Source organism: Tachysurus vachellii, chromosome 4 (genome assembly GCF_030014155.1).
Source record: "Tachysurus vachellii isolate PV-2020 chromosome 4, HZAU_Pvac_v1, whole genome shotgun sequence".
Lineage (NCBI taxonomy): Eukaryota > Metazoa > Chordata > Actinopteri > Siluriformes > Bagridae > Tachysurus > Tachysurus vachellii.
Window position 1 is genome coordinate 14,663,505 of NC_083463.1, and position 24,911 is coordinate 14,688,415.

Consider the following 24,911-nt stretch of genomic DNA (forward strand, 5'->3'; position numbering starts at 1 on the left):
AATTTGCAATAGCATTAAGTCATGTTATAGTAAAGAACATATTACCTTTGACAAAAACAAAACAAAGGAAAATATTCAATAGTGTCAAGATACAATAAACTATACTAACACTAGTGCTACTACAATAAACTATACTAACACTAGTACTACTATACTAGTAATATCTTTTTCTTTGTCCTTTTATTGCCATGTTAACACTAAACACAGTCTAGCCTCTTTATAGTTAGACTAAATAGATTTAAATGAAACAAAGTCCAATCTCACGTCTAAGATACTCAAACCTCTGTTTTACCAATGGCTTGGTCAAGATGCCTGCCTTCATGTTATGTGTAGGACAGTATTGCACTTGTATTTGTCCATTATGCACACACTCACAAATGTAATGATAGCGAATGTCTATTTGCTTAGTTCTTGAATGATCAACTGGATTCTTTGCAATTGCACTGGCTCCTTGGTTGTGCTCCAGGATCACCACTGGTGTAGCATCCATTCGAAGATCACTCAGTAGTCGTCTAAGCCAGACACATTCTTGAGATGCTTGGCTAAGTGCAACATACTCAGCTTCCGCTGTCGAAAGAGCAACTGTTGATTGTTTCTTGCTAAGCCAGCTCACGGCTCCTCCACTCAATAGAAACACATTACCAGTTGTCGATCGACGATCGTCCTGATCTCCAGCCCAATCAGCATCTGAGAATCCGATCAAAGTTCCAGATTCTGACCGCTCATACTTGAGAACGAGTTCTGTTGTACCCTTCAAGTACCGTAGTATCCTCTTCACAGCTGTCAGATGCGCAGTACTTGGATTTGCGTTGAACATTGATACAACACTCACTGCTTGTGCTATGTCAGTACGTGTTGCCATAGCAGCATACAGTAAGCTAACTACCATAGACTTGTAGTTACTGACACTGTTGTTTTTTTCAACTTCTGATTTACATCAGCTGGGGTTGCAACGGGGTTAGCATCATTCATGCCATACTTTCAAAGAATTGCTTCTGATGAATGCTTCTGATGAAGAAACATACATTTCTTCTCCTTGTCTTGGATGACAGAGATACCCAAGATATAGGAAAGTTCTCCCATGTCCATCATCTTGTAGCGCTTCTTAAGAGCAAGTTTCAGCCCTTCCATACTTTCCATCGACTCTGTGATTAGTATCAGATCATCAACATACACAGCTAATATCTCCAGCTCCTGTCGAGATCTTACAAACACACATGGGTCGGATGTACTCTGATTGAAGCCAATGTTCTTCATGAACTCTGTAAAGGTTTTGCTCCAGCAGTGAGGAGATTGCTTCAGCCCGTATATTGACTTCTTCAGTTTGCATACCAAAGTTTCCTCTCCTGATTTGATGTATCCCTCTGATTGTTCCATGTAAATTTCCTCATCCAGATGTCCATTCAGGAATGCAGTTACTACATCCATCTGTTGTATATGTAGATTATTCTGAACAGCGAAAGACAGTAATGTACGAATCGAGTTAAATCTTACCACGGGTAAAAAAGTCTCATTGTAGTCAACACCATACTTCTGTGAGTATCCTTTAGCAACGAGTCTGCACTTATATCTTTCCACTCGTCCATCACTCTGATGCTTGACTTTGAACACCCATCTTGATCCTATAGCCTTCCGATCCTTTGGTAGCTCAACTAAATCCCACGTCTCATTTTCCAACAGCGATTCATATTCCAAATCAGCCGCATCCTGCCATTCCTTTGCGTTAAGACTCATCATTGCTTCTTTCATTGTACTTGGTTCTTCAACACAACAAACACCAGCATAATGATCAACTGTCACCAGATCAGCAAACTCATCATATCCAAATCTCTTGGGTGGTTTTCTGATTCTGCCGCCTTCTCTAGCAGTCTCATTGACAGTAACATCGACTGATGTTGTCTCGTCAGTTTTCACGTTAACTTCATTCTCCGATGAAGAAATGTCCACTTCTTGTTTCCAGTCAAAGTCTGACTCGTTGAAGATCACATCCTGACGAAATAGAATCCTTCTTTTTTCTTCGTCGAACAATCGGTAGCCCTTTGCATTGTTGTTTCTTGTCCAGTTTTCTTCTTTCTGTGTCTGGAACATGTGCATAAGCTACACAACCAAACACTTTCATGTGACTTACATTTGGCTGTTTATCATACTGTACCATTTCTGGTAGGGTGTCCCTTGCTTCAGAACAGATGTGGGCAGCCTGTTCTGTATGTAAGCTGCAGTCACTACTGCCTCTGCCCAATACGTCTTTGGTAATTTAGCATGAGAGAGCATGGTTCTTGCTGCTTCAATTAAAGTGCGATTTTTTTTTTTCTTTCTGCCACACCATTTTGCTGAGGTGTGTGAGGCACAGTTGTTTCATGATGAATACCTCGAGCCTTCAAGTATTCTTGAAATTCTTTAGATGTGTATTCTCCACCATTGTGCGTTCTTAGTCTTGTCACTATTTCTCCACACTCATTGGAGAATGTTTTCTCAAATTCCTTGAATTTGTTAAGCACTTCACTTTTCTGCCTCATAAAGTATACTTTGCAACATCTAGAATAGTCATCGATAAAAGTCAGAAAATACTTTGACCCATCAATAGACTCAGTCTGCATGGGACCACAGACATCACTATGAACCTACTGCAATTTGCGTTTGGAACGGATTTCTCCAACTGGCTTGTGAGGCTTTCTAGACAGCTTGCCTTCAACGCAGGCTTCACTGAAGAGAACTTCTTTTTCTGCAGAAAAGTCCATTCCATTCACCAGATTTTTAAGTTCCTTCAATTTGGTGGTGTGACCCAGTCGCTGGTGCCACACGCTGGCTGTTATTAATGCACTTGACGCACAATGACAGTCAGGCGAATTTCCAGCTAATACAGCCCATCAGATCTTTGTGTTCCCATTCCTCGGAGATCTCTATTTTTACTACGGATGTAACAGCGAGATTTTTTGAACTGCACCGTATTTCCTCTTATAACAGCAGCTCCCACTGAGAAAAGATTCCCGGATAGCTTTGGAACATACAGCACATCAAACATTGTGACATTTTTGACATCGACTTTGAATGTCATTCTCAGCTTAACATTACCAAGTCCTAGGGCATCGACCACTCTGCCGTCACCGAGTTTCACTGACTGTGGTTTTGGAAATTGCTGATAGTTTTGGAGAATTTCTTCATGACACGTCATATGCTTTGATGCTCCTGAGTCAATCAACCACTTGACCTGTTGTGTCACTTTATCCTGGTTAGTCTCTTTAGAGATAAACGCACATCGCTGACGCACCACCGGACGCAGCACCACCATAGTTACCATCAGTAGACATTCGCTTTTGTTCTTCATTTATTAATGCTTGCTGAACAAACTGTAGCGTTAAATTGTCCAACTTAGTTTCCAGAGCAGTGACAATTGTAGCATAGCTTGATGGCAAACTACCCAGCAGTGTTACAATATGATCCTCCTCTTCAATCACAGCACCTATCGCTCCTAGCTGGTCAGTTAGTTCTTTCATTCGTTTCAAATGTTCAGTTATGCTTTCTCCTTCCTTCATTTCACATCTGAAGTACTTTTTCTTTCGAAACAGCTTATTCGCAAGAGTGTCTCTCTCAAAATGTCCTTTTAACGTATCCCACGCTTCTTTAGGTGTCTTGCAGCTTGTTATCAGATATAACTGGGGTGTACTCACATTTAGCACCAACACAGAAAATGCCTTTTCTTTTCATTTTTCGAATTCTGCTCTTGTCTGTGCATTTGCTCCCTCTGACACGTTGTCAGTCTCTGTCACCATGCCCCATAATCCTTTTGCTTTCATCAAATGTTCCATTTGAAATTTCCAAGTTGCCCAGTTCTCTGGCCTGCTCAGCTTTTCAATAAACAGTCTATCCTCCATTGTGAATTCCACAACACTGTTTATATCACACAAAATCCCGTGGAAAAGCAACCTTTTTTAGCGAGAATCTGGTCCCATAACCTGTTGAAATTTTCGCGTGTTTTTTTTATTCACCGCATGCAGAGCAGGAAGTAACCAGAAAGTAACATACTGTAACAGCAGCGATACACTTAATGGCATAGTAGAACAGTGACACCTATAGGTAAATTACTATATTACAACACAACGTGAATGTTAAAGTCTCCTACAATTAACGCTTTATCAAAATTAACCAATAGGTCTGAAAGAAAATCTGCAAATTCTCTAAGAAAATCAGTGTATGGTCCTGGGGGTCTATACACAGTGGCTAGAGCAAGAGACATGAGGAATTTTTTCGTGTGCATGTGCAACATTAAGAACAAGGAATTAAATCTATGACATATTCTCTGAGTAACAGTGAGGAAATCATTAAAGATAGTGGCAACACCACCTCCACGACCAGTCTGACAAGGCTCAAGCTTATAGATATATCCTGACAGGGTAGACTCATTTAGACTGATATAGCTGATTTAGCCATCTGATAGCTGCATGAATGTAGAGGTGTAAAGGGGTTCCCATGAAGTGTATGAGTGCTCACTAGCTGATTTGCATTTTTCTTGCTGACTGCAATGTTTCACCACAACCTCAAATTTATAGGCAAACTTTTAGTTTTGTTTGCTCAAGGCTAAGAGGCAGCAACACTACACCAAGGATCTAAACTGGGACCTGTTTTTTTTAATGTACAAGCTCCCATGCAATATCACAGTGCATGCATTTAAGATATTGAGACATGGACAATTAACAATTTAGGATTATATGGCATAATGTCTTAGTCCATAGCTGAAGATGTTTTATTCTAAACTCCCCTCAGATTTGATTAGCAAATAAACAGTGTGTTGAACTAATCAACTAATGATTTCTAAAAGCAAGAAATTTCCATCTTTTCAGGACATGGAAAAAGTTATTCATGACTTATCTCACATCATTTGGACTATTGTAATTCACTGACATCAACAAGGCTTCTGTAAATTTGCCTCGCAGTAGCAGCTCCAATCATACTGGACATACTGGACGTGCTTTTTTTCCAGATTTTTATATCCTATTAACTAACATAAAAGCTGTTAAATGTCCCTTATAACTTTCATTTTCTTTCCTTTCATTTCCTTTACTTCATGTCTCCCAGAACCAAAACTGAAAAATCACCAGAAATAGCCCTATAATTTGAAACTTTTTTAAAGGAAATATTAACTGCAGTTCATATAAAAATTTGATATTCGTATAGGATATTGGAATGATATTAACACTCATAAAGATACTGACATTGAGCTGGACTGCAAACACTTTACACTTGTTTTGTCAAACAGACATGTACAATATCATGAATTCAGTGTATAGGGGAAAAAAAGAAGGTTCTGAAAGCTGCACACAAAAACTATTACTAAATGAATAGTTTCACTCACTCACTAATTTTCTACCGCTTATCCGAACTACCTCGGGTTACGGGGAGCCTGTGCCTATCTCAGGCGTAATCAGGCATCAAGGCAGGATACACCCTGGACGGAGTGCCAACCCATCGCAAGGCACACACACACTCATTTACTCACGCACTCACACAATTTTCCAGAGATGCCAATCAACCTTTGTCTTTGGACCGGGGAGGAAACCGGAGTACCCGGAGGAAACCCCCAAGACACGGGTAGAACATGCAAACTCCACACACACAAGGCGGAGGCGGGAATTGAACCCTCAACCCTGGAGGTGTGAGGCGAACATGCTAACCACTAAGCCACCGCGCCCCCCAGTACTGCTCCTATACCTCCTAAATCATACTAATACTGGTAATAATTCATTTATTCATAATTTTCATTTTGAAAATTGCCACTTTTCAAATTGTAAATTTCCTTGGATAATTTAGCAAATTCAAATGCCTCACAGAAGAAAAGCTGTTCAACCAGTTGCACTCACCTATTCCAGCAACTTGGGGCCTGATATATAAGAGTGATGTGCAGCTAATTCTTTATTCCAAGGAAGATAAGCAGTGTTTTTTAATAAATCACCCAAGTTTTAGTATTTAGTATCCAAGGACTTCTTACACTTCTGTCTCCCTCCATCAGGTAGTCTCAAGTGCTTTTTTTTTTTATCATTTTCTCTCTTTACTCATATGTTTAAAAATTACTCAATAATTATTTTAGCAGAACAATTGTTAACAGTAATGATACAGGAATCATTAGGTTTGTTGATTTGTTTCTGCTTATTCTTCTTCTTTATCTTCTTTATCTTCTTCTTCTTCTTCTTCTTCTTCTTTTTCTTCTTCTTCTTCTTCTTCTTCTTCTTCTTCTTCTTCTTCTTCTTCTTCTTCTTCTTCTTCTTCTTCTTTAGCATACTGTATATAGCAGTTTTTGCTAACAACAATCTAAATTACATTCCTGCCTAACCTAATTTTTCAACCACTGAAAGTCTTAGTGTTTGTGTACTAGTACCTGTTTATGAACACTTGCACTTTTGTTTGTCAGATTATATATGTATTTTGTCAAGAAAATGCTAATATGATGTCATGTTAGGTAGGTTCTTTTTCATTTGTTTCTTTTATGAAGTTAATAAAATAGATTTTTACATTTAAGTAATTTTACTTTTTAAATCCCTGAGGTGGCACAATTACTAGCTAGAAGTGTGCAATGAAATTTTTGGTATTTCTTAGAAAATTTAGAGACAATATTCAGTTGTGGCAACATTTTTATGAAGCATTGATGTAAGTTGAATGTAAGAATCCCATAATATAGAATCCCAAGTGATCAATTGTGATCAAGCCCCAATAATGAAATCAACTGAAATCCAGTTTGGGTAAAAGCTACATAAAAAAAAAGAAGCTTTTTTAAAAACAAATTGTTTTAATTTTTTTGGTTAAATGATTAATATAACATACACCGAACAAAATTATAAACGCAATACTTTTGTTTTTGCCACCATTTTTCATGAGTTTAGCTCAAAAATCTAAGACCTTTTCTAGGTACAGGTACACAAAAGGTCTATTTCTCTCAAATACTGTTTGTATAGTGTTAGTAAGCACTTCTCCTTTGCCAAAATAATCCACCTACCTCACAGGTGTGGCAAATCAAGATGCTGATTAGACAACATGAAGATCCTTGCATCTTGGGGCCGTGCATTATCATGCTGCAACATGAGGTGATGGTCGTGGATGAATGGCACAACAATGGGCCTCAGGATCTCGTCACGCTATCTCTGTGCATTCAAAATGCTATCAATAAAATGCACCTGTTTTTGTTGTCCATAACATATGCCTGCCCATACCATAACCCCACCACCACGGGGCACTCGATCCACAACGTTGACACCAGACGCTGTCTACCATCTGCCATGTACAGTACAGTAAAAACCGGGATTCATCCATGAAGAGAACACCTCTCCAAAGTGCCAGACGCCATGGAATGTGAGCATTTGCCCACTCAAGTCGGTTACAACAATGACCTGCAGTCAGGTCGAGACCCCAGTGAGGACGATGAGCATGCAGATGAGCTTCCCTGAGATGGATTCTGACAGTTTGTGCAGAAATATTTTGGTTATGCAAACCGATTATTGCAGCAGCTGTCCAGGTGGCTGGTCTCAGACGATCAGACGGAGGTGAAGATGCTGGTTGCAGAGGTCCTGGGCTGGCTTTGTTACACGAGGCTGTGAGGATTGTGAGGCTGGTTGGATGTACTGCCAAATTCTCTGAAATTTATGGCATGGTATGGCTTATGGTAGAGAAATGAACATAAAATTCACGGGCAGCTCTGGTGGACAAAATGTGCGACATCCGTGGCATTGTGCTGTGTGATAAAAACTGCACATTTTAGAGTGGCCTTTTATTGTGACCAGCCTAAGGGACACCTGTGCAATAATTTACATTTATCATTCTACATTTATCATATCATTATAAAAATACATTTATATATTTACATAATATAATTTACAAAAATCATGCTGTCTAATCAGCATCTTGCTATGCCACACCTGTGAGGTGGATGGATTATGTCAAAGGAGAAGTGCTCACTAACACAGATTTAGTCAGATTTGTGAACAATATTTGAGAGAAATAGGCCTTATGGGGATATAGAAAAAGTCTTAGATCTTTGAGTTCAGCTCATGAAAAATAGGGTGTTGCGTTTATAATTTTGTTCAGTGTAAATGCTTTTAAAAACATGTTTTTTCCTCCTTCTAGTGATATGGCGATTCATAATGATCAAGAGATGGACTTGTCCTATCCAGAGCCAAACTCAAACTCAGGAAGAATTAACACGGCCAATATTGCCTGTAATAATACGGCCAAAATGAAAAAAAGAGGCCAGTGGTCATGTAAAGTTGAGTTTCTACTGACTGTTGCTGGACAAATCATTGGACTAGGAAATGTGTGGAGGTTTCCTTACTTGTGCTACAAGAATGGAGGTGGTAGGTTTACAGAATGGTATTTCTTATTAAAGATCAATGAGATCAATGAAATCAATGAGTCATGATTGTTTTGTCTAATACTCACTCGCTCATTTTCTACCGCTTATCCGAACTATTTCAGGTGCCATCGGGCATCAAGGCAGGATACACCCTGGACGGAGTGCCAACCCATCGCAGGGCACACACACTCTCATTCACACACTACAGACAATTTTCCAGAGATGCCAATCAACCTACCATGCATGTCTTTGGACCGGGGGAGGAAACCGGAGTACCTGGAGGAAACCCCCGAGGCACGGGGAGAACATGCAAACTCCACACACACAAGGTGGAGGCGGGAATCGAACCCCCAACCATGGAGGTGTGAGGCGAATGTGCTAACCACTAAGCCACCGTGCCTTGTCTAATACTAATATTGCTTATTCTTCAGTATAGATATTTTTTAACTATTTTCAGGGGCAGACTTGGAAAAAAGGAAATTGCTTTTAAATGACTCAAAATAACATATCTTAAATACATATACATGCCAAGCTTAAGCGTCCTTGAGCTTGGGAAAGGCGCTATATAAATTAAACATATTATGCCTCGATTTGTGATACAAAATAGGACAACACTCCTGCTTAGTTTCTACCTTGCGTCCTGCATCTTTTGTTTTGTTGTTGCCTGGATTGCTGAACTTCACTATAAGTTAAATGCAAATTTGCATTTACATTACATCATCCCTCAGCACCTGATTGAGAAGCTGAACCTGCTGGGACTAAACACCTCCCTCTGCAACTGGATCCGGACTTCCTGACTGGGAGATGTCAGAGAGACCTATCTCTGAATGTTGATAAAACTAAAGAGATGGTTGTTGACTTCAGGAGAGCACAGAGCATCCACTCTCCAACATCGACGGATCCTCTGTAGAGATCATCATGAGCACCAAATTTCTTGGTGTTCATCTAGTGTAGAACTTCACCTGGTCAACCAACACCAGCTCAGTCACCAAGAAAGCCCAGCAGTGTCTCTACGTTTTACAGAGGGACCTGTAAATGGAGGGACCATTGAGAGCATTTGAGCAGCTGTATCACTGTCTGGTTTGGGAATTGCATCTCGGATGGCAAGACCCTGCAGCGGATAGTGAGGACAGCTGAGAAGATCCTTGGAGTCTCTCTTCCCTCTATCATGGACATTTACAGCACACGCTACATCCGCAAAGCCAACATACAGTATATACACTGGTCTGCGCTGTTTTTGTGTGTTGTCTTTTGTGTAATGTTTGAACTGTCTTTTGTCCTGCACTGTCTTTTTGTCTTGTCTTGCACTGTTTGCATCAGGTTGCACAGATGCACTTTATGCGGCTAGCACTGTCTTTGTGTCCTTAGCTCTGTCTTTTTTATGTAGCACCATGGTCCTGGAAAAACATTCTCATTTCACTATGTACTGCAACAGCTATATATGGTTCATATGACAATAATATCTTCTTGACGTGACTTCTCATGTATTTATTGGCTGCTTATATACAATGTTTAATAGCAAATCACATTCTTATGAGTGGGGTGTGATGCACTATGTGGACTGCAGGCAATCACTATGCTGCTGTAAGTATAAATCATTTTAGCCCAAATGTCAGAGACTGTGTCTGTCTTCCTCAGGAGTGTTTTTAATACCATATTTGGTCTTCCTGTTTGCCTGTGGCATTCCACTCTTTCTCCTGGAGATATCATTGGGTCAATATACCAGTCAGGGCACCATCACCTGCTGGAGGAAAGTTTGCCCTTTGTTTCAAGGTGAGTCTTTATACTTTTAACCTAAAAGAAATGTGACATAACATGTGAAGTACCTACAGATAACTTGGTACTTTAGGCCTGAGGACAGTTAATTATTAACAGTTAACTATTGAGACAGTTAACTATTGAGCAGACTGTCTTGCTTTAAGAAAACCAAAATCCTGTTTAGTTTACAGTACTCATGTAAAAGTTAAAAAAAAATGAGACTATTTAATTTAAAGGTTTATCTTTTTGACTTCTGATCTCCAGGAATAGGCTTTGGAAATGTAGTGCTCCTGTTGTATTGCAACATCTACTACATTATCATCATGGCCTGGACATTCTTCTATCTTTTTACCTCTTTTAGTACTGAGTTACCATGGGCTAACTGCAGCAATGCCTGGAATACTGGTACACTTATAAATAAAAACCACACAAAATGTATATGCTTGTTTATATGTAAACAAATGTTGAATATTCAGCTCTGTCTTTTCTCCTTAACAGACACCTGTTTTGAATTTGATAAAAAGGACAATTTTAGCTACTCTAGTATACCAGAGAATGCAACTTCACCTGCTAAAGAGTTCTGGGAGTGAGTCGGTTTATAGTGTATTTACAATAAATCTATTGTATTATTAAAAGTATAAGAAGATAATTGCCCAATATGGCTTATGTTTATGTTTTCCAGGAGGAGAGTGCTAAATCTCACTAGCAGTGTACATGAGCTGGGCAGTGTTAGGTGGGAGCTGGTTGCGTGTCTCCTCTTGTCTTGGATCATCTGCTACTTCTCAGTGTGGAAGGGAGTGAAGTCTACAGGGAAGGTGAGAGCTTCAAGACAGTTATTCATAAGGCACTGATGAGGAACCTGGATGTCCTGTTTAACTGTAGATTGAGTGTGGGGAAGCATAATATTTTTGCATTTTCTATTCATCTGTCCCTACATCTGTTTGCCGATATTAAAAAAAGTTTTAGAATTCCTAAAGGACTAGACCTTTCTTGTCTTGAATGAGAAAAAACACTTTTTTTCAGGTGGTCTATTTCACTGCAACTTTTCCTTATGTGATGTTGGTGGTGCTGTTAGTGCGTGGACTCACGTTGCCTGGGGCCATTGATGGCATAAGATTTTACCTCTACCCAGATCCTGCAAAACTCAAAAACCCACAGGTAGAAATATGAAGAAATCTGACCAAGTTTAAGACATAATGAATAGCGCATTGATATGTTGTTTTTTTGTTTAAATGATGTAACAGTATACATTTGAGGTTATACTTTCAAAATGTCGTTCATCACTCAATCAATTTATATGATGAAAAAGATTATATAATCATGTTGATTAATATATCAGAAAAGGTTTTGCTGCCTTTTCTGTGTAATTCTGCAAATGATTATTGAGTAATCTTGCTTTCATGACATGTAGGTGTGGATAGATGCTGGAACGCAGATTTTTATGTCTTCTAGTCTTTGCATGGGCTCCCTCCCTGCTCTAGGAAGCTACAACAAGTATAACAACAACTGCTACAAGTGAGGGAAACAAACCTACAAATAACTTACATTCTTAATGCTTACTAAATGTAAATTAGACCTATAAAGCCCAACAATATAACAGGAAAAATTGTAGTTCCTTAGCTGCTTTTCTCAGGGCGTATAATTTACTGAATTCATGAACATTTAAATTGTTGTAATTTCTGTATGTACTAATCATCATTTTAGAATCTCCACCCACATTAGTATACATACACACACACACGCACACACAAATACATTTTTAACTAGAGCACAGAGTATGTAAAAAATGCCAAATGTCAAATGATAGTCCATTGTGGTAGGCCAATTCATGGCTATCTTTACACATACTGTAACTGGATATCTAGGCTGGTCATTTATAGCTTGTTGTATTTTTGCTTTGCAGGGACTGTATTTATCTGTGCCTGTTGAACAGTGGGACCAGTTTTGTGGCTGGCTTTGCCATCTTCTCTGTGCTGGGCTTCATGGCCTACGAGCAGAAGGCAGACATTTCAACAGTGGCAGAGTCAGGTGACTGAATATCTAACCGATCTGCTAATTTACAACAAGTACACATATCCAGGAAGTTGTGGAACCCTAAAAAATTTTGTTTGCTTTTCCAGGTCCAGGGTTGGCCTTCATTGCATACCCTAAGGCAGTATCGATGATGCCTGCTCCACAGCTATGGGCCATTTGTTTCTTTCTTATGATTATTTTGCTAGGGTTGGACTCCACTGTGAGTGCAAAATCAATTTAAAGCAGCCCTGCATACATTTTTTACTTCAGTAACTCTGAGTGTAAATAAGTACATAAGCACTTTTGTTCTGTCAACACTCCTCTTTACAGTTTGTGGGTTTGGAGGCACTGGTGACTGCTGTAACTGACATGTACCCCTCATTCTTCCTCTTTGGTCATCGCCGCGAAGGATTCCTGCTCATCATTTGCGTGGGGTGTTTCCTGTGTGGCCTTGTTATGGTAACAGAGGTGATTATGCATTCCTGCCCTGGGCCGAGAGGTCATCCTGATTAAACAAAAATGTAACCTTCTTATAAAACCATAGTATTGTATTTTAACAGCCAATATACAGTAAAAGCACATTGCAGTGATGTTAGATCAACATATAAGTGACTAGTCATTTCTTTTTGGCTAATAACATTTTTAAGACATTTCTCATAAGTTGTGAAAAGTTTGTGTAAAACTTTCTTTGCTGTAATCTCCTTTTTTTATTCTGACTCATTCTCCAGGGTGGCTTGTATATTTTCCAGCTGTTTGATTACTATTGCTATAGTGGGATAACACTTCTTTTATTCGCTATTCTGCATACAGTGTGTATAGGGTGGGTTTATGGTGAGTTTTCCACATAAAGCATTTATAATTTGAAATGATTCTTGACTGTAGAATCAGTTTGCAGGAAGATGAGTGTATAGTGACTAAAATATTTTCAGTAGGTTAATGATGATAAAACTGTATAATTCATTTTTCTTAGGGGCTAATCGCCTATATGACAACATTGAGGACATGATTGGTTATCGACCATTGTTCTTAATAAAATACAGTTGGAAGTACATCACACCTCTCGTCTGCACTGTAAGTACCTAAAAATGAGTTTTGAAAAAAGTAAGATATAGGATTGTGGCAATACTGTATGTATTCTTTGCATTTATGAGACAACCTGAGCAAGCAGGTTTTAGGTTTGAAAAAGTAAAAAATTTCTGATTTTTTAAAATAAAATATTTCCTGTTAATAACCTGATGTGTGTATTACAGCAAAGTGACATTTTATCACAGATTTTTCATATTTTTTCCACAAACAATTAAAAAATCTGCAATGGGATTAGTGCGATACAAAGAGTACATAACATGAATGCTCTGAAATGTTCCAGCTATTGACAATTTTTAGTGACTATTTCCATAAACCAAATACAGTATTTCGAGGTGCATAGATGTGTCATACTATTTTTTTCTTTTTTCACTAAACCTAATCACTTCTTTTCTCAGGCCATGCAACAATAGCATTAGTGTACATTATTAACAGACCCATGGTCCCAGAATTTAACCTGATTTCTCTGCAAAATGTGATACATGCAAATATCTGTTTTTAATTTTTATTAAAACTGTAACAATACATATAATTCCTGAGCAGACTCTAGCTAAGTTGTGTACTCCACAAATGTGACATAGCAGTGGGGGAAAAAGGTTTCGAATCCTTGTGCGGACTTTATTCAGAAATACACAAGAGTATATAAACAGTAATGGCAGTCAGCACAGAACAAGTCCAAAAGCACAAATCCAAATAGGTAAATCAGAGAAACAAAGGCAAGAGTTCGATGCACAATAATAGCAATGCAAAGAAGACAAAAGGCTCATAATCGCAGGTAAACTGGGAATACAGTACATTGAGATGAAAGTCAGCATTCTAGTATGCTGGTTACGGCTTCCTCTGGTGGCTCAGAGGAGGAATTGCGTGTAGAGCTGTTACAATAATACCCTTACAATACAATAATAACCTTAAAACATTATTTATTTATTTATTTATTTGACAATCATTATTATTATAATCTGATTTCATATTATGTAAATATGATTGCTTTAATAGCATAATATTGTTTTATTTCCGTGGATTTTATTTGTATTCACTCATTTTGACCTTATTGATGTTATTGGTGTGGATTTTAAAATCTGGATAAAATAGAGATGTGTGTTCTTTCTTTTTTTGTTACCTAAAAAGTCATCTGTATTTATAGTCAGTGAGGGAATGTGGTTTCTTAGTGGTTAAGGTGTTGGATCACTGCTTGAATGGTCATGAGTTTGAAGCCCAGCTCCACCAAACATCCACTGCTGGACCCTTCAGCAAGGCCCTTAACCCACAATTGCTTGCTTATATAAAAATGATGTAAATGTTGGGTGAAATCACTTATCTGTGTTGATATGGGGTGACATACAGTAAGCAATGTGTTCCCAAAACTTTCATTCTTTAATTTTGTCTAGAAAAAAATAGCCTTATGGCTGTAGCATAAAAAGATTTTCTCAGCAGCTTGTAATGAAAGTGTAGTTTTAGACTACTGGGGTCAAAAATAGACTGGGCTTCACAAGTCCTTTTGCCCTGGTCAACCTACATTAATGGAGCCATATTTATTTCTGGAACCAAAAATAGCAAGTGAGTGCAAACACAAAAATGTTGGCTTACACCCAAACTAAATAACAGCACAGCAGACAAAAAATATGTGCTATGTATGTGTTAAATTTTTGATTTACAAAGGCATCTTTTTAGGGTACATTTGTCTTCTCTCTGGTGAAATTCACTCCTCTGAAGTTTAACAATATAATTGAATACCCCTGGTGGGGCTATGCTATTGGCTGGTACTTCACACTCTCTTCAACTCTAATGGTTCCTCTTTGGATGATCTATGCTCTCCTCACGTCCAGTGGCTCATTTAAGCAGGTATGTTTTCTGTTTCAGACTAAATGTAAGAACACTGAACGATAAATGCTTTTATACCTTTCAATACTTTTTTAATTGTTATTCCTTACACTTACTTATTGTCACTTCTATCCTTTGACCATCTATAGAGATTACATATTCTCTGCACCCCAGAAAACCACCCCTGAACTCAAGCAGAAGGAAAAACTGTTCAGATTTTACTGACTTTACAGTTGTACCACAAGGGCAAGAACATCTTTGAAGCAAAAACATGTTGTTTGGTTAAGAGAATGTGTACAATAAAAATTGTACATCACCCCCAGAAGATGATATTTATATGCTGTAATCTGTAATCCGTTCATGCTGAATTGTTCAGTTGTATGGATTTTTAATTTGTGCTGGTATGTTATTTTGGAACCTGACTCTTTATTGATTCACAAATAAAATGTTTCTTTACTTTTGTTATATCACTTTGATGTGGAAAGCTAGATATGATATAGACATATGCATAGCAGAGACATAGATGTCCTATTGAATGTACGTTTCCTGATGTGTCAGGTCTGTAACAGGTACCTATCAGATTTAGTATATCAATTTTGAGTAAGATTTTATGGCTTGCTTTAATAGGACAGAAAAAGATGGTAGGAAGAACAATTCATTACTCAATATCTAGCCTATGTAAAGCACTATAAAGGCAGTTTACCCGTGCATTTTATAATGTTATCTATGGTTTAAAAAGTAGGATAGGGATTAAAAATATTATATTAAAGTCATATTAAAGTCATATTTGTTTAAAAAAATTATTGGAATTTAACCTTTGAGCAAAGCTACACTGTAAACTGCAGAACCTGCAATTTAACTTTCAACATAATCTAAAACACGCATAACTGTTGAAATGGTGATGATGATGATGATGATGATGATGATTATTATTATTTATTCATTCATTCATTCATTCATTTTCTACCGCTTATACGAACTACCTCGGGTCACGGGGAGCCTGTGCCTATCTCAGGCGTCATCGGGCATCAAGGCAGGATACACCCTGGATGGAGTGCCAACCCATCGCAGGACACACACCCACTCTCATTCACTCACACAATCACACACTACGGACAATTTTCCAGAGAGGCCAATCAACCTACCAAGCATGTCTTTGGACCGGGGGAGGAAACCGGAGTACCCGGAGGAAACCCCAGAGGCACGGGAGAACATGCAAACTCCACACACACAAGGCGGAGGTGGGCATCGAACCCCCAACCCTGGAGGTGTGAGGCGAACATGCTAACCACTAAGCCACCTCATTATTATTATTATTATTATTATTATTATTATTATTATTATTATTAGTATTAGTATTAGTATTAGTATTAGTATTAGTATTATTACATAGAAAACTATGCTCCAGTTCCCTTAATAATGTTTTATTTGGATCTATGGAAAAGAGGCATTACAACAGAGTGCACCAAAGTGTTCCAATACCAGGGCAACACTAGAGGGCAGGGTTGAGTACTGGTTGTACACACCATCACCTGTAGAGCTCACTAATGTCAGCAAATCAGATATTTGAAAAGCAATCAGCACTTTTCCCACCATAGATGCTCCTTAGTAGGTTTCTTTCTTTTTATACACTAGGTAGAGTGATTAGCATATGACTGGACAGTTCCATTCTGATGGGGTAATAATTTAAATAGTGCTTTATTCCTGAATGATCCAGTAACAAAAAGAAAAGAAAAAGCAGGTTTTGCCTGTTTAAATAAGAAGGGCTGAGGGAGTGGTGATGATATCAGGTTTCAGCTAATTCAACAGATGAATAGGTTTTGAGTAAGAAAAGGAGGTGAGTCTGTGTTGGTCAATCAGAGAACCATAATAAGAGAAAGAGAGAAAAGTATAGGAGACACAGATGTGTTCAAAGACATACTTCTTTCACTCTCCAAAGGACAACAGATACAGTTATATTTGTTTTACATTACTCAGGGAAAAGGTGAGAGGTGGTACACCAAGAGGGCATAATCCCAGTTCTAGATTTCTAAAATACTGTAAGAGCCAAATATTATAACCAAGTTATTACCAGCATTAAAACACCAATCTCTTCTTGACACTGGCCATTTAGGACTGGAGATGAGTTCAACTGGCTTGAACCCTTTTTCACACAGGTTTAATTTTAGCTTTTCTATTATTCTGTCGTCAAACTGTTGATTCAAGGTGAACAGACATCAACATGTCTGTTCTATATCGATACTCATGATCCCTAATCATGCGTGAAGAAAAAAGCAAGACCAGTTTCAGATCAGTGTCTCAAATCTACCCCTATCGTCAGAGCTCTTGGCTCCGCCTTAATTCCTCTCATTCTTGCTGTAACACGGTTCATTTGGGACTGTTGCTTCAAATGGACAGAAGTCACATTCATAGACAGACCAGTAAGACAGATACCTGCAGAACCTCAGGTAAAATTTGATTACACTTTTGCTATTTGTCAGTGGACTGCAGTGAAAGAAAAAGAACAGAAATATTGTGTTTAACTACTGATATTGAATATACTTTAAATTTTTAGTTTAATTAAACAGGTAGATGAATAGGATAAATACAAATTTACTTCCGTTTTCTTGAATAGCAAGCAGAAGAAAATTCATGCGATTGATTTATAGCAAAACTGCTATATATATGCTTTGGGAAGCTTTAGGAAGGTGTTTGTGTGACATGTTAATGTGAAATCATTCATATACAAAATGTGGATCTGGTCAGGAAAGGGATGACATTTCACTCTCAAATGAGGCAAAGGAGGTCATGACCCTTTGTGGCTGTGGGAATGAGGTTAGTTGTGCAGAGTATGGTGTACAGGATGCAGAGCATGTCATTTATTTACTTTATTTTTCAATAAAATTACTCAAGCAGAATATTAATAGCAATTATGACAGAACTGATAACATACTGAGAAATGTACCTGTGCTGCATGAACTTTACATATTAGTTAACTGAATGACTAATTTAAAATGATACACGTTGACAGCTGAGCTTCAGTGGCCTCAGTTTAACTTCCTATATCAATCAAGAGCAATGGTAACAATTATTTCTTCTAGTAGGGCAATATTAAAGTTTAAAAGTGATTTTATCCGTTATCATGTCCCACATCTACTTAAAGCATACGGCATGTGGGCCCAATTTCACGTCAAATTCCCAAGGTTGCATAACAACAATATACGTGGTTACTACTATACATGCTCCATGTTCCTTTGTTTTAAGTAGCCATACTGGATAAAAATATATTCACAGTGTGATAAATGCTATTTGTTTCATGCTAATTTCAGTGAAATCTTAGCAATTTATTTAAATACATTGATAAAAGGAATTTATTAAAAAAATCTCCTTCATGGAATTATATTTATTAATTTGTTCATTTATTAATTCTTTCATTCACTGTTGTTATTTTCTCTCAGATGCATAATGAAGGACAGCTTTGAGCCGACAGTGAAATTAAAGCTGGTGAATGTCGGCTCCATGGCACAACCCCAGGCCAAACCACAGCAGAGAGAACAGTGGGCCAGTAAGCTAGAGTTTTTTCTGGCTGTTGCAGGACATATCATTGGTCTGGGAAATGTGTGGAGGTTTCCTTATCTGTGCTACAAAAACGGAGGGGGTAAGCTCCTTTACTTACCAAACAACAGCCTCTAATACTTCTTTTTGCATGTTCCCTAACAACACATGGATAATAAGACTATTTATTATTTTTTTTGTTTATTAAGCATATCAGATCAAATTATAAATATGAAATGGATAAGGCTACATTTGTTGTTTAACAAAATGGAGGTTCACTACAAAGCAGAATTGTTGAGTTGGTGAGCTAACTAACTCAGACTCCAGTGTCACAGAAGATTGTGCTCAATCGTCTAAAAGAGCTTTAGTGAGGTCAGGCCTGATGGGGATGTGGTAGCTGAGTGCTAATGGTGTTGGAATACTGCTCAGAAGGTTGTGAGTTCTAATCCCAGGTCCATCAACCTGCCACTGCTGGGCCCCTGAACAAGGCCCCAAACTCTCAATTTCGATTAAATTAGTTAAAATTTAAGTCTATATTAGGTGAGGATGCCTGATTTCACAATTTGTTGGGGTCAGGATTGACCTTCCACACCAAACTTGGAAAACCATGTCTTCATGGAGATCATGTTCAGCTCTGGGGATTGGTCATACTGACACTTCCAGACAATTGTGTGCTTTAAACAGACTGGGAAATGCAGACATATGAGTGTGAGGGTCAGATGTGCATATATGTTTAATCCCATAATGTATTTCTATAAAAAGAAGAATAAACATGCCTACTGTATGTGGTGCCGATTCCCTAGGACAAAGGCTGCATGAGGTGGTGGTTGTAGTTTACTTAGTTGACTTGTAGTGACCTTAGTGAACAGAATTGTATAAATGTTTACTTGCGTCCCAATTTCTCACATAATATGCATGATGCTTAATTAAAGCAAGAGTGTACATACGAGTAACAGAAATATCACTGTGTATTGTCTGCTTTAACATGATAATTTAACACACTTAGTAGGTTAGCTGAACTCACTTTGATCTATTTGTGTATTTAATATTTTATGTCTGTCTTGAAGGAGCCTTCTTTGTTCCATACATACTGTTCCTATTTTCCTGTGGCATACCTCTCTTCTTCTTGGAGACATCATTGGGCCAGTACACTAGCCAAGGTGGCATCACATGCTGGAGGAAAATTTGCCCTCTTTTTGAAGGTAAACACAATGAATTAAAACTGGAAGTTGAAAAAGTCTTACACATGATCAAATACATTTATATAGACATTTGTTTGTTTGTTTTAAGTTTGATTAAAATGCCATTATTGAATTATTGAGTTACTACAGTATATTCTTCATTTCCCACCCCTTCAGGACTGGGATATGGTAGCCAGATTGTGATCCTGTATACTGGAGTTTATTACATCATTATTCTGGCCTGGGCATTTCTCTACCTGTTTTTTTCATTCAGTTCAGAGCTCCCATGGGCAAACTGCAAGAATAGCTGGAATACAGGTAATACTGCTGCCATTGTCATGAACTGCCCATACAGCTATCTAGAGTTACACTGTGTCCTTTTCTAACAATTCAGTTAAACTAATGATAAGCTGTGCACAAATAGTGAAAGTCTAATGGAATGCAAATCCCTTTATTGTTGAAAATTGTTATAATTCTCTAACAGTTCACTTGCATAAAATAAAGCAAGTTTGTTTTCTGTCATTTCAGAGTACTGTATGGAGTTAATCAAGAACAACAATACTGATAATATTCCAGACAAAATGACATCACCAGTTGTGGAATTTTGGGAGTGAGTTTTGGGAATTAGAACAGGAAACAGTGCTACATGTACATGCAGCAATGTACTGAACATGTCTCAGCTTAATTATAAAAGCCAGTGTCAGTTCACATAATTTAAGAGAAAGCACATGTTATTAGATATTATCTATTTTCTGTGCTTACAGGAAGAGGATTCTGGGTTTGTCTAGTGGTATCGAAGAAATCGGTAATGTGAGGTGGGAACTGGCTCTGTGTCTCTTGCTTGCCTGGACCATCTGCTACTTCTGTGTGTTTAATGGCGTGAAGTCTACAGGCAAGGTGAGTGCTCATACTGTACTTCACAGCATTCTAGTCTGTGCTGGCCACTGCCAGATAACAATCGATAGAATGATAGGAGATGACAAGAATATGGGTTCCTAGTTCACGGCAAGAGTATTGTGTCTCACAGGTGGTTTATTTCACTGCTACCTTTCCTTACTTGATGTTGATGGTGCTGCTTGTGCGTGGACTGACACTACCTGGAGCAATTAGTGGTATCAAATTTTATCTCTACCCAGATCCTACTCGCCTCACAGACCCTCAGGTAAAAAGCATATATTTGGAAATAGCTGAAAAAAGCTATTTTCAAAATGATGATTTTTTTTTTTTCATTTTAATATTTTTTTAACTTATTGCATGCACTCAAATATATTAATAGTATTTTTCTTTCAGGTGTGGATGGATGCAGGAAGCCAGATATTTTACTCCTATGGAGTATGCACGGGAACTCTGACAGCTTTAGGAAGCTATAATAAATATGATAATAACTGTTACAGGTAAATATATTTTTTTATTTAAGATCTATTGTTTTCTAGTGATTAATAAGACCTGGGGTTATGTATGCATGCATGTGCATTGCAAGAGAGCCTGTGTTTTTTCATGCTATTTAATTTATTAATTCTTGTCTTTTTATTTTTATTTTTCAGAGACTGTCTATACTTGTGCTTGCTAAACAGCATGACTAGCTTTGTGGCTGGATTTGCCATTTTCTCTGTACTGGGCTTTATGGCAGATGAACAGGGAATGGACATTTCAATGGTGGCAGAGTCAGGTATGGCAAAAAAAAATTATGTAGAGTCAATTTACCTTTTAAAGACAATATTTGTAACAAATAATGAGATTACTTTTACTTATCTGAAAACAAGACTACCAGAAAAGACCTATTTTAGACACTTAACAATTATCATGGCAATGACAAGTGACAAATTTAATAAGATATTTAGCAACACATTTAAAAAAAATCACAAGTGCCTTATATCTCTAAACACTCTCACAGAAACATATGACTCATTCTGCACTGACAGTGTTTGGGAATTTATATGAAATGGGTCTTCATATAGATCATTGTATACTCATCAGTCTATATTTCTTTAGGTCCTGGGCTGGCATTTATTGCTTACCCACGTGCGGTGGCATTAATGCCTCTCCCTCAGTTATGGGCAGTTTTCTTCTTCATTATGATCCTTTTCCTTGGACTAGATAGTGAAGTTAGTGTGCTTTGCAAAAGCTACATTTATTGTTTATTGTTTCCTTTTATAGTTTCCTATTTCTTTTAATATTTCTTTATCAGTGAGTAATACTACTACTACTAATACTAGTACTACTACTACTACTACTACTACTAATAATAATAATAATAATCCAAATATTAGAATGTAGACATCTTGATACTTTCTGAATCAACTTTATTTTTGTGCAGTTTGTTTATCATGAAGCCTTGGTAACAGCGATCTCAGATATGTACCCTTCATTCTTCCAAAACGGACACCGGCGTAAAATCCTCCTTCTCCTAATCTGCATAGTCAGCTTCCTTGTAGGTCTGCTGATGGTAACAGAGGTGAGAGCTCAGACTAAATTAATGTGAATTTGGATTTCCTTGTTCCTGACTATCAACATGTTCTGTTAGTTTTAAAAGATTTCTGATATAACCTTTTGAAACATATTGCTCTCTCTCTCTCTCTCTCTCTCTCTCTCTCTCTCTCTCTCTCACTGTCTTCTTTCTTTAGGGTGGGCTGTATGTCTTCCAGTTATTTGATTACTATGCTTGCAGTGGAATGACTTTGCTGGCCTTTGCCATTCTTCAGTCCATCTGTGTTGGATGGGTTTATGGTAGAGACTTTTTTCATATCAGTCAGGCAAAGAATTAGTTTTACATTCATTAAAGTATTAGTTAAAACCAAATTAAGTAATGAGGCAAAGTATTAGTTTTACTTTCATGAAACTGCTTTCTGTTTTCTTACTGCCCTGTGCGTTGATATTACTGCTGTCTTGATAACTACACATAGAGATAAGGATGGCGAGGAGCAGAATTAGCTGATAATATTGGTTTTATTTGGACTTATTGTAAAGGTGCATAAATAAATTTAATTTAGATATTTGGACAACTCTGATGTAAACTAGGAAACACATTAATAATATGATTGCATGCAGTTTTGGTGCTCTTGTCTTGTCTACACAATCTCAAATCAACACAGTAATAATTAAAAACATTCATCTTTTTCTTTCTCTCTCTTTTTTTTTAAATTCTCTTAGGTGCAGACCGTCTGTATGACAACATTGAAGATATGATTGGCTATCGTCCCTGGCCCCATATGAAACTCTGCTGGAAATATTTGACCCCTATTATTTGCATAGTAAGTTAAACTGATAGAATAATTGATATAGCAACAAGTAAATGCTGACAGTTTTTATCATTACATGAGGGTTTTAATCTAATATTATAATAAATCAAAACACTTCAAATAAGTAGTGTTGTACTCTGTTATCTGATAAGTGCCAGATAGGCACACTTCAGGATAATATAATGCATTAAATCAATGTATAGTCATCTTGCAGTGCATTAGATCAGCATCAAAATCTCTTAGTCAGTATGTCTTAGTAAATCTGTTTGTGACACCTGTCACCAGCTTCTGTCTTTCTGGACAAGACAGATGAGAGTTTCACCAACTGTAAGACACTGGATCTAGGATAAGTGAGACAAAGTCTCATAGTGTTTAATTCCCATATCAATCTATGTTATCCTCATAACCCTCCAATAATCCAATAAACCCTCTTGTGTCATCTCTTTATCTTTCCCTGCAGGGGACATTTGTCTTCTCCTTGGTTAAGTACACTCCACTGAAGTTGAATAACTTATATGAGTACCCCTGGTGGGGTTATGCTCTCGGGGGCTTCTTTACACTCTCCTCTACCATGTTGATCCCTTTGTGGATGGTGTATGCATTTTACAAGACCCCTGGCTCCATAATTCAGGTAAATCTCTATAAAGGCAAATAGCGAAAAATTAAAAAGAAACAAAAAGTGAAGCACATCATCTCTTTCTCAAAAGAGGCTGCTGCTTTTATTTGTTCTTGAAATTTGGCAATATTGTTACTTATAAAAATAATCATTACATATGAATGAATAATTAATCATTTAGTTTGATTTGCTAACTTTTATTGATTGTTTAAAAAACTATTAAGAAGCTGCTTGAGTTCTCCCTTTTATGTATTTAAAAGATTTATCTTTAAATATTATTTTGATGCTTATTAATCTGAGAATGAATTAAAAACATATTCATAATCATATCATAATCATAATCAAAACATAATATTTCCAGAGAATGAAAACCCTGTGTACTCCTGCTGAAGATCTGCCTAATCCTAAAGCACCTAAAGGTGTCCTTGCTTCTTCCACTTTTGAGACCTTCACAGATCTGCAGACTTTACGCCAAAACTCTGAAGTGGATGTATGACCTTTCTGCATTATCAAAACACACACACACACACACACACACACACACACACACTCTGCACCAGGCTGCCTATCACACATCATGGTTATTATCATTATTGTTTATTATCATTATTATCATTATTATTTTATAGCCATTAATCGCTTAATATGAGAGGATATATTTATTTATTTACATTTAAACTGTTTCTTTTGTACACTGTTACTAATATATTGGTATACAGTAAACAATCTATGTGAACAGAAGAGGAGATACTTTATGTTAAACCAATGCTGACATAACACAAAGCTTTGTGTGAACCATAATTAATCTTTTTGCTTAGTATTTATGATTGTTAAGATTTAGGTAATTGTATGTGATAGGCTGGATTTATGTGGATGATTGTGTTGCACAAGGATAGTATTAGCTGTATGTTTTACTCATGATTGTATTTTTATGAGAATGTATACATTTATAAATAGACCTGCTCCATAGCATTGGAAATCCAGCCTACACTGCAAAAAAACAACATCTTAGCAAGTAACATTTGCTATTTACTATTTGATAATCAAATAGTCAATTTTATCTTCTATTCTATATAAGATTATGATAAATTAAATATAATTTATGCTATTTAAGGCATATTTTATTATTTTTACACTTTACATTTCTTATTCTATTGTCAGATAGCTTTGCTTATTTCTAGAAATTAATGCTTAAAATTAGCAGAATATGTTACCAATAAATTTTAACAGTAGGAAAATATGAAGAACAAGCCTTTATTATTGCCACACATATATTACAGTGGATTTCTTTCCTTCACATATCCCAGCTGAGGAGGTTGGGGTCAGAGCAC

General features: G+C 37.3%; 1 protein-coding gene and 1 pseudogene across 2 annotated transcripts; both read left to right on the top strand.

Annotated features, from left to right (window-relative positions):
• Positions 1–8,218: 8,218 nt before the first annotated feature.
• LOC132844094 (sodium- and chloride-dependent betaine transporter-like) lies at positions 8,219–15,272 on the top strand (annotated as a pseudogene).
• Positions 15,273–17,380: 2,108 nt separating this feature from the next.
• Positions 17,381–24,600, top strand: LOC132844473 (sodium- and chloride-dependent GABA transporter 2-like). Of its 2 annotated transcripts, none has more exons than XM_060867948.1 (15): positions 17,381–17,457; positions 18,448–18,647; positions 19,612–19,746; positions 19,903–20,043; positions 20,254–20,335; positions 20,490–20,622; positions 20,753–20,887; positions 21,016–21,119; positions 21,270–21,394; positions 21,718–21,830; positions 22,043–22,180; positions 22,350–22,452; positions 22,876–22,976; positions 23,425–23,595; positions 23,942–24,600. In XM_060867948.1, exons 2-15 carry the CDS (start codon positions 18,455–18,457, stop codon positions 24,074–24,076), a joined length of 1,809 nt encoding a protein of 602 aa, XP_060723931.1. In that variant the 5' UTR covers positions 17,381–17,457; positions 18,448–18,454; the 3' UTR covers positions 24,077–24,600. The 2 variants fall into 2 exon arrangements, with proteins under 2 accessions (XP_060723931.1, XP_060723930.1); XM_060867947.1 differs by lacking the exon at positions 17,381–17,457 and adding an exon at positions 17,770–17,824.
• The last annotated feature ends 311 nt before the right edge of the window (positions 24,601–24,911 follow it).

Coding starts and splice junctions, on each gene's coding strand:
- LOC132844473 (XM_060867947.1), top strand. Junction 18,648..19,611: donor GTGCTACAAAAACGGAGGGG/GTAAGCTCCTTT, acceptor TCTGTCTTGAAG/GAGCCTTCTTTGTTCCATAC. Junction 20,336..20,489: donor CCAGTTGTGGAATTTTGGGA/GTGAGTTTTGGG, acceptor CTGTGCTTACAG/GAAGAGGATTCTGGGTTTGT.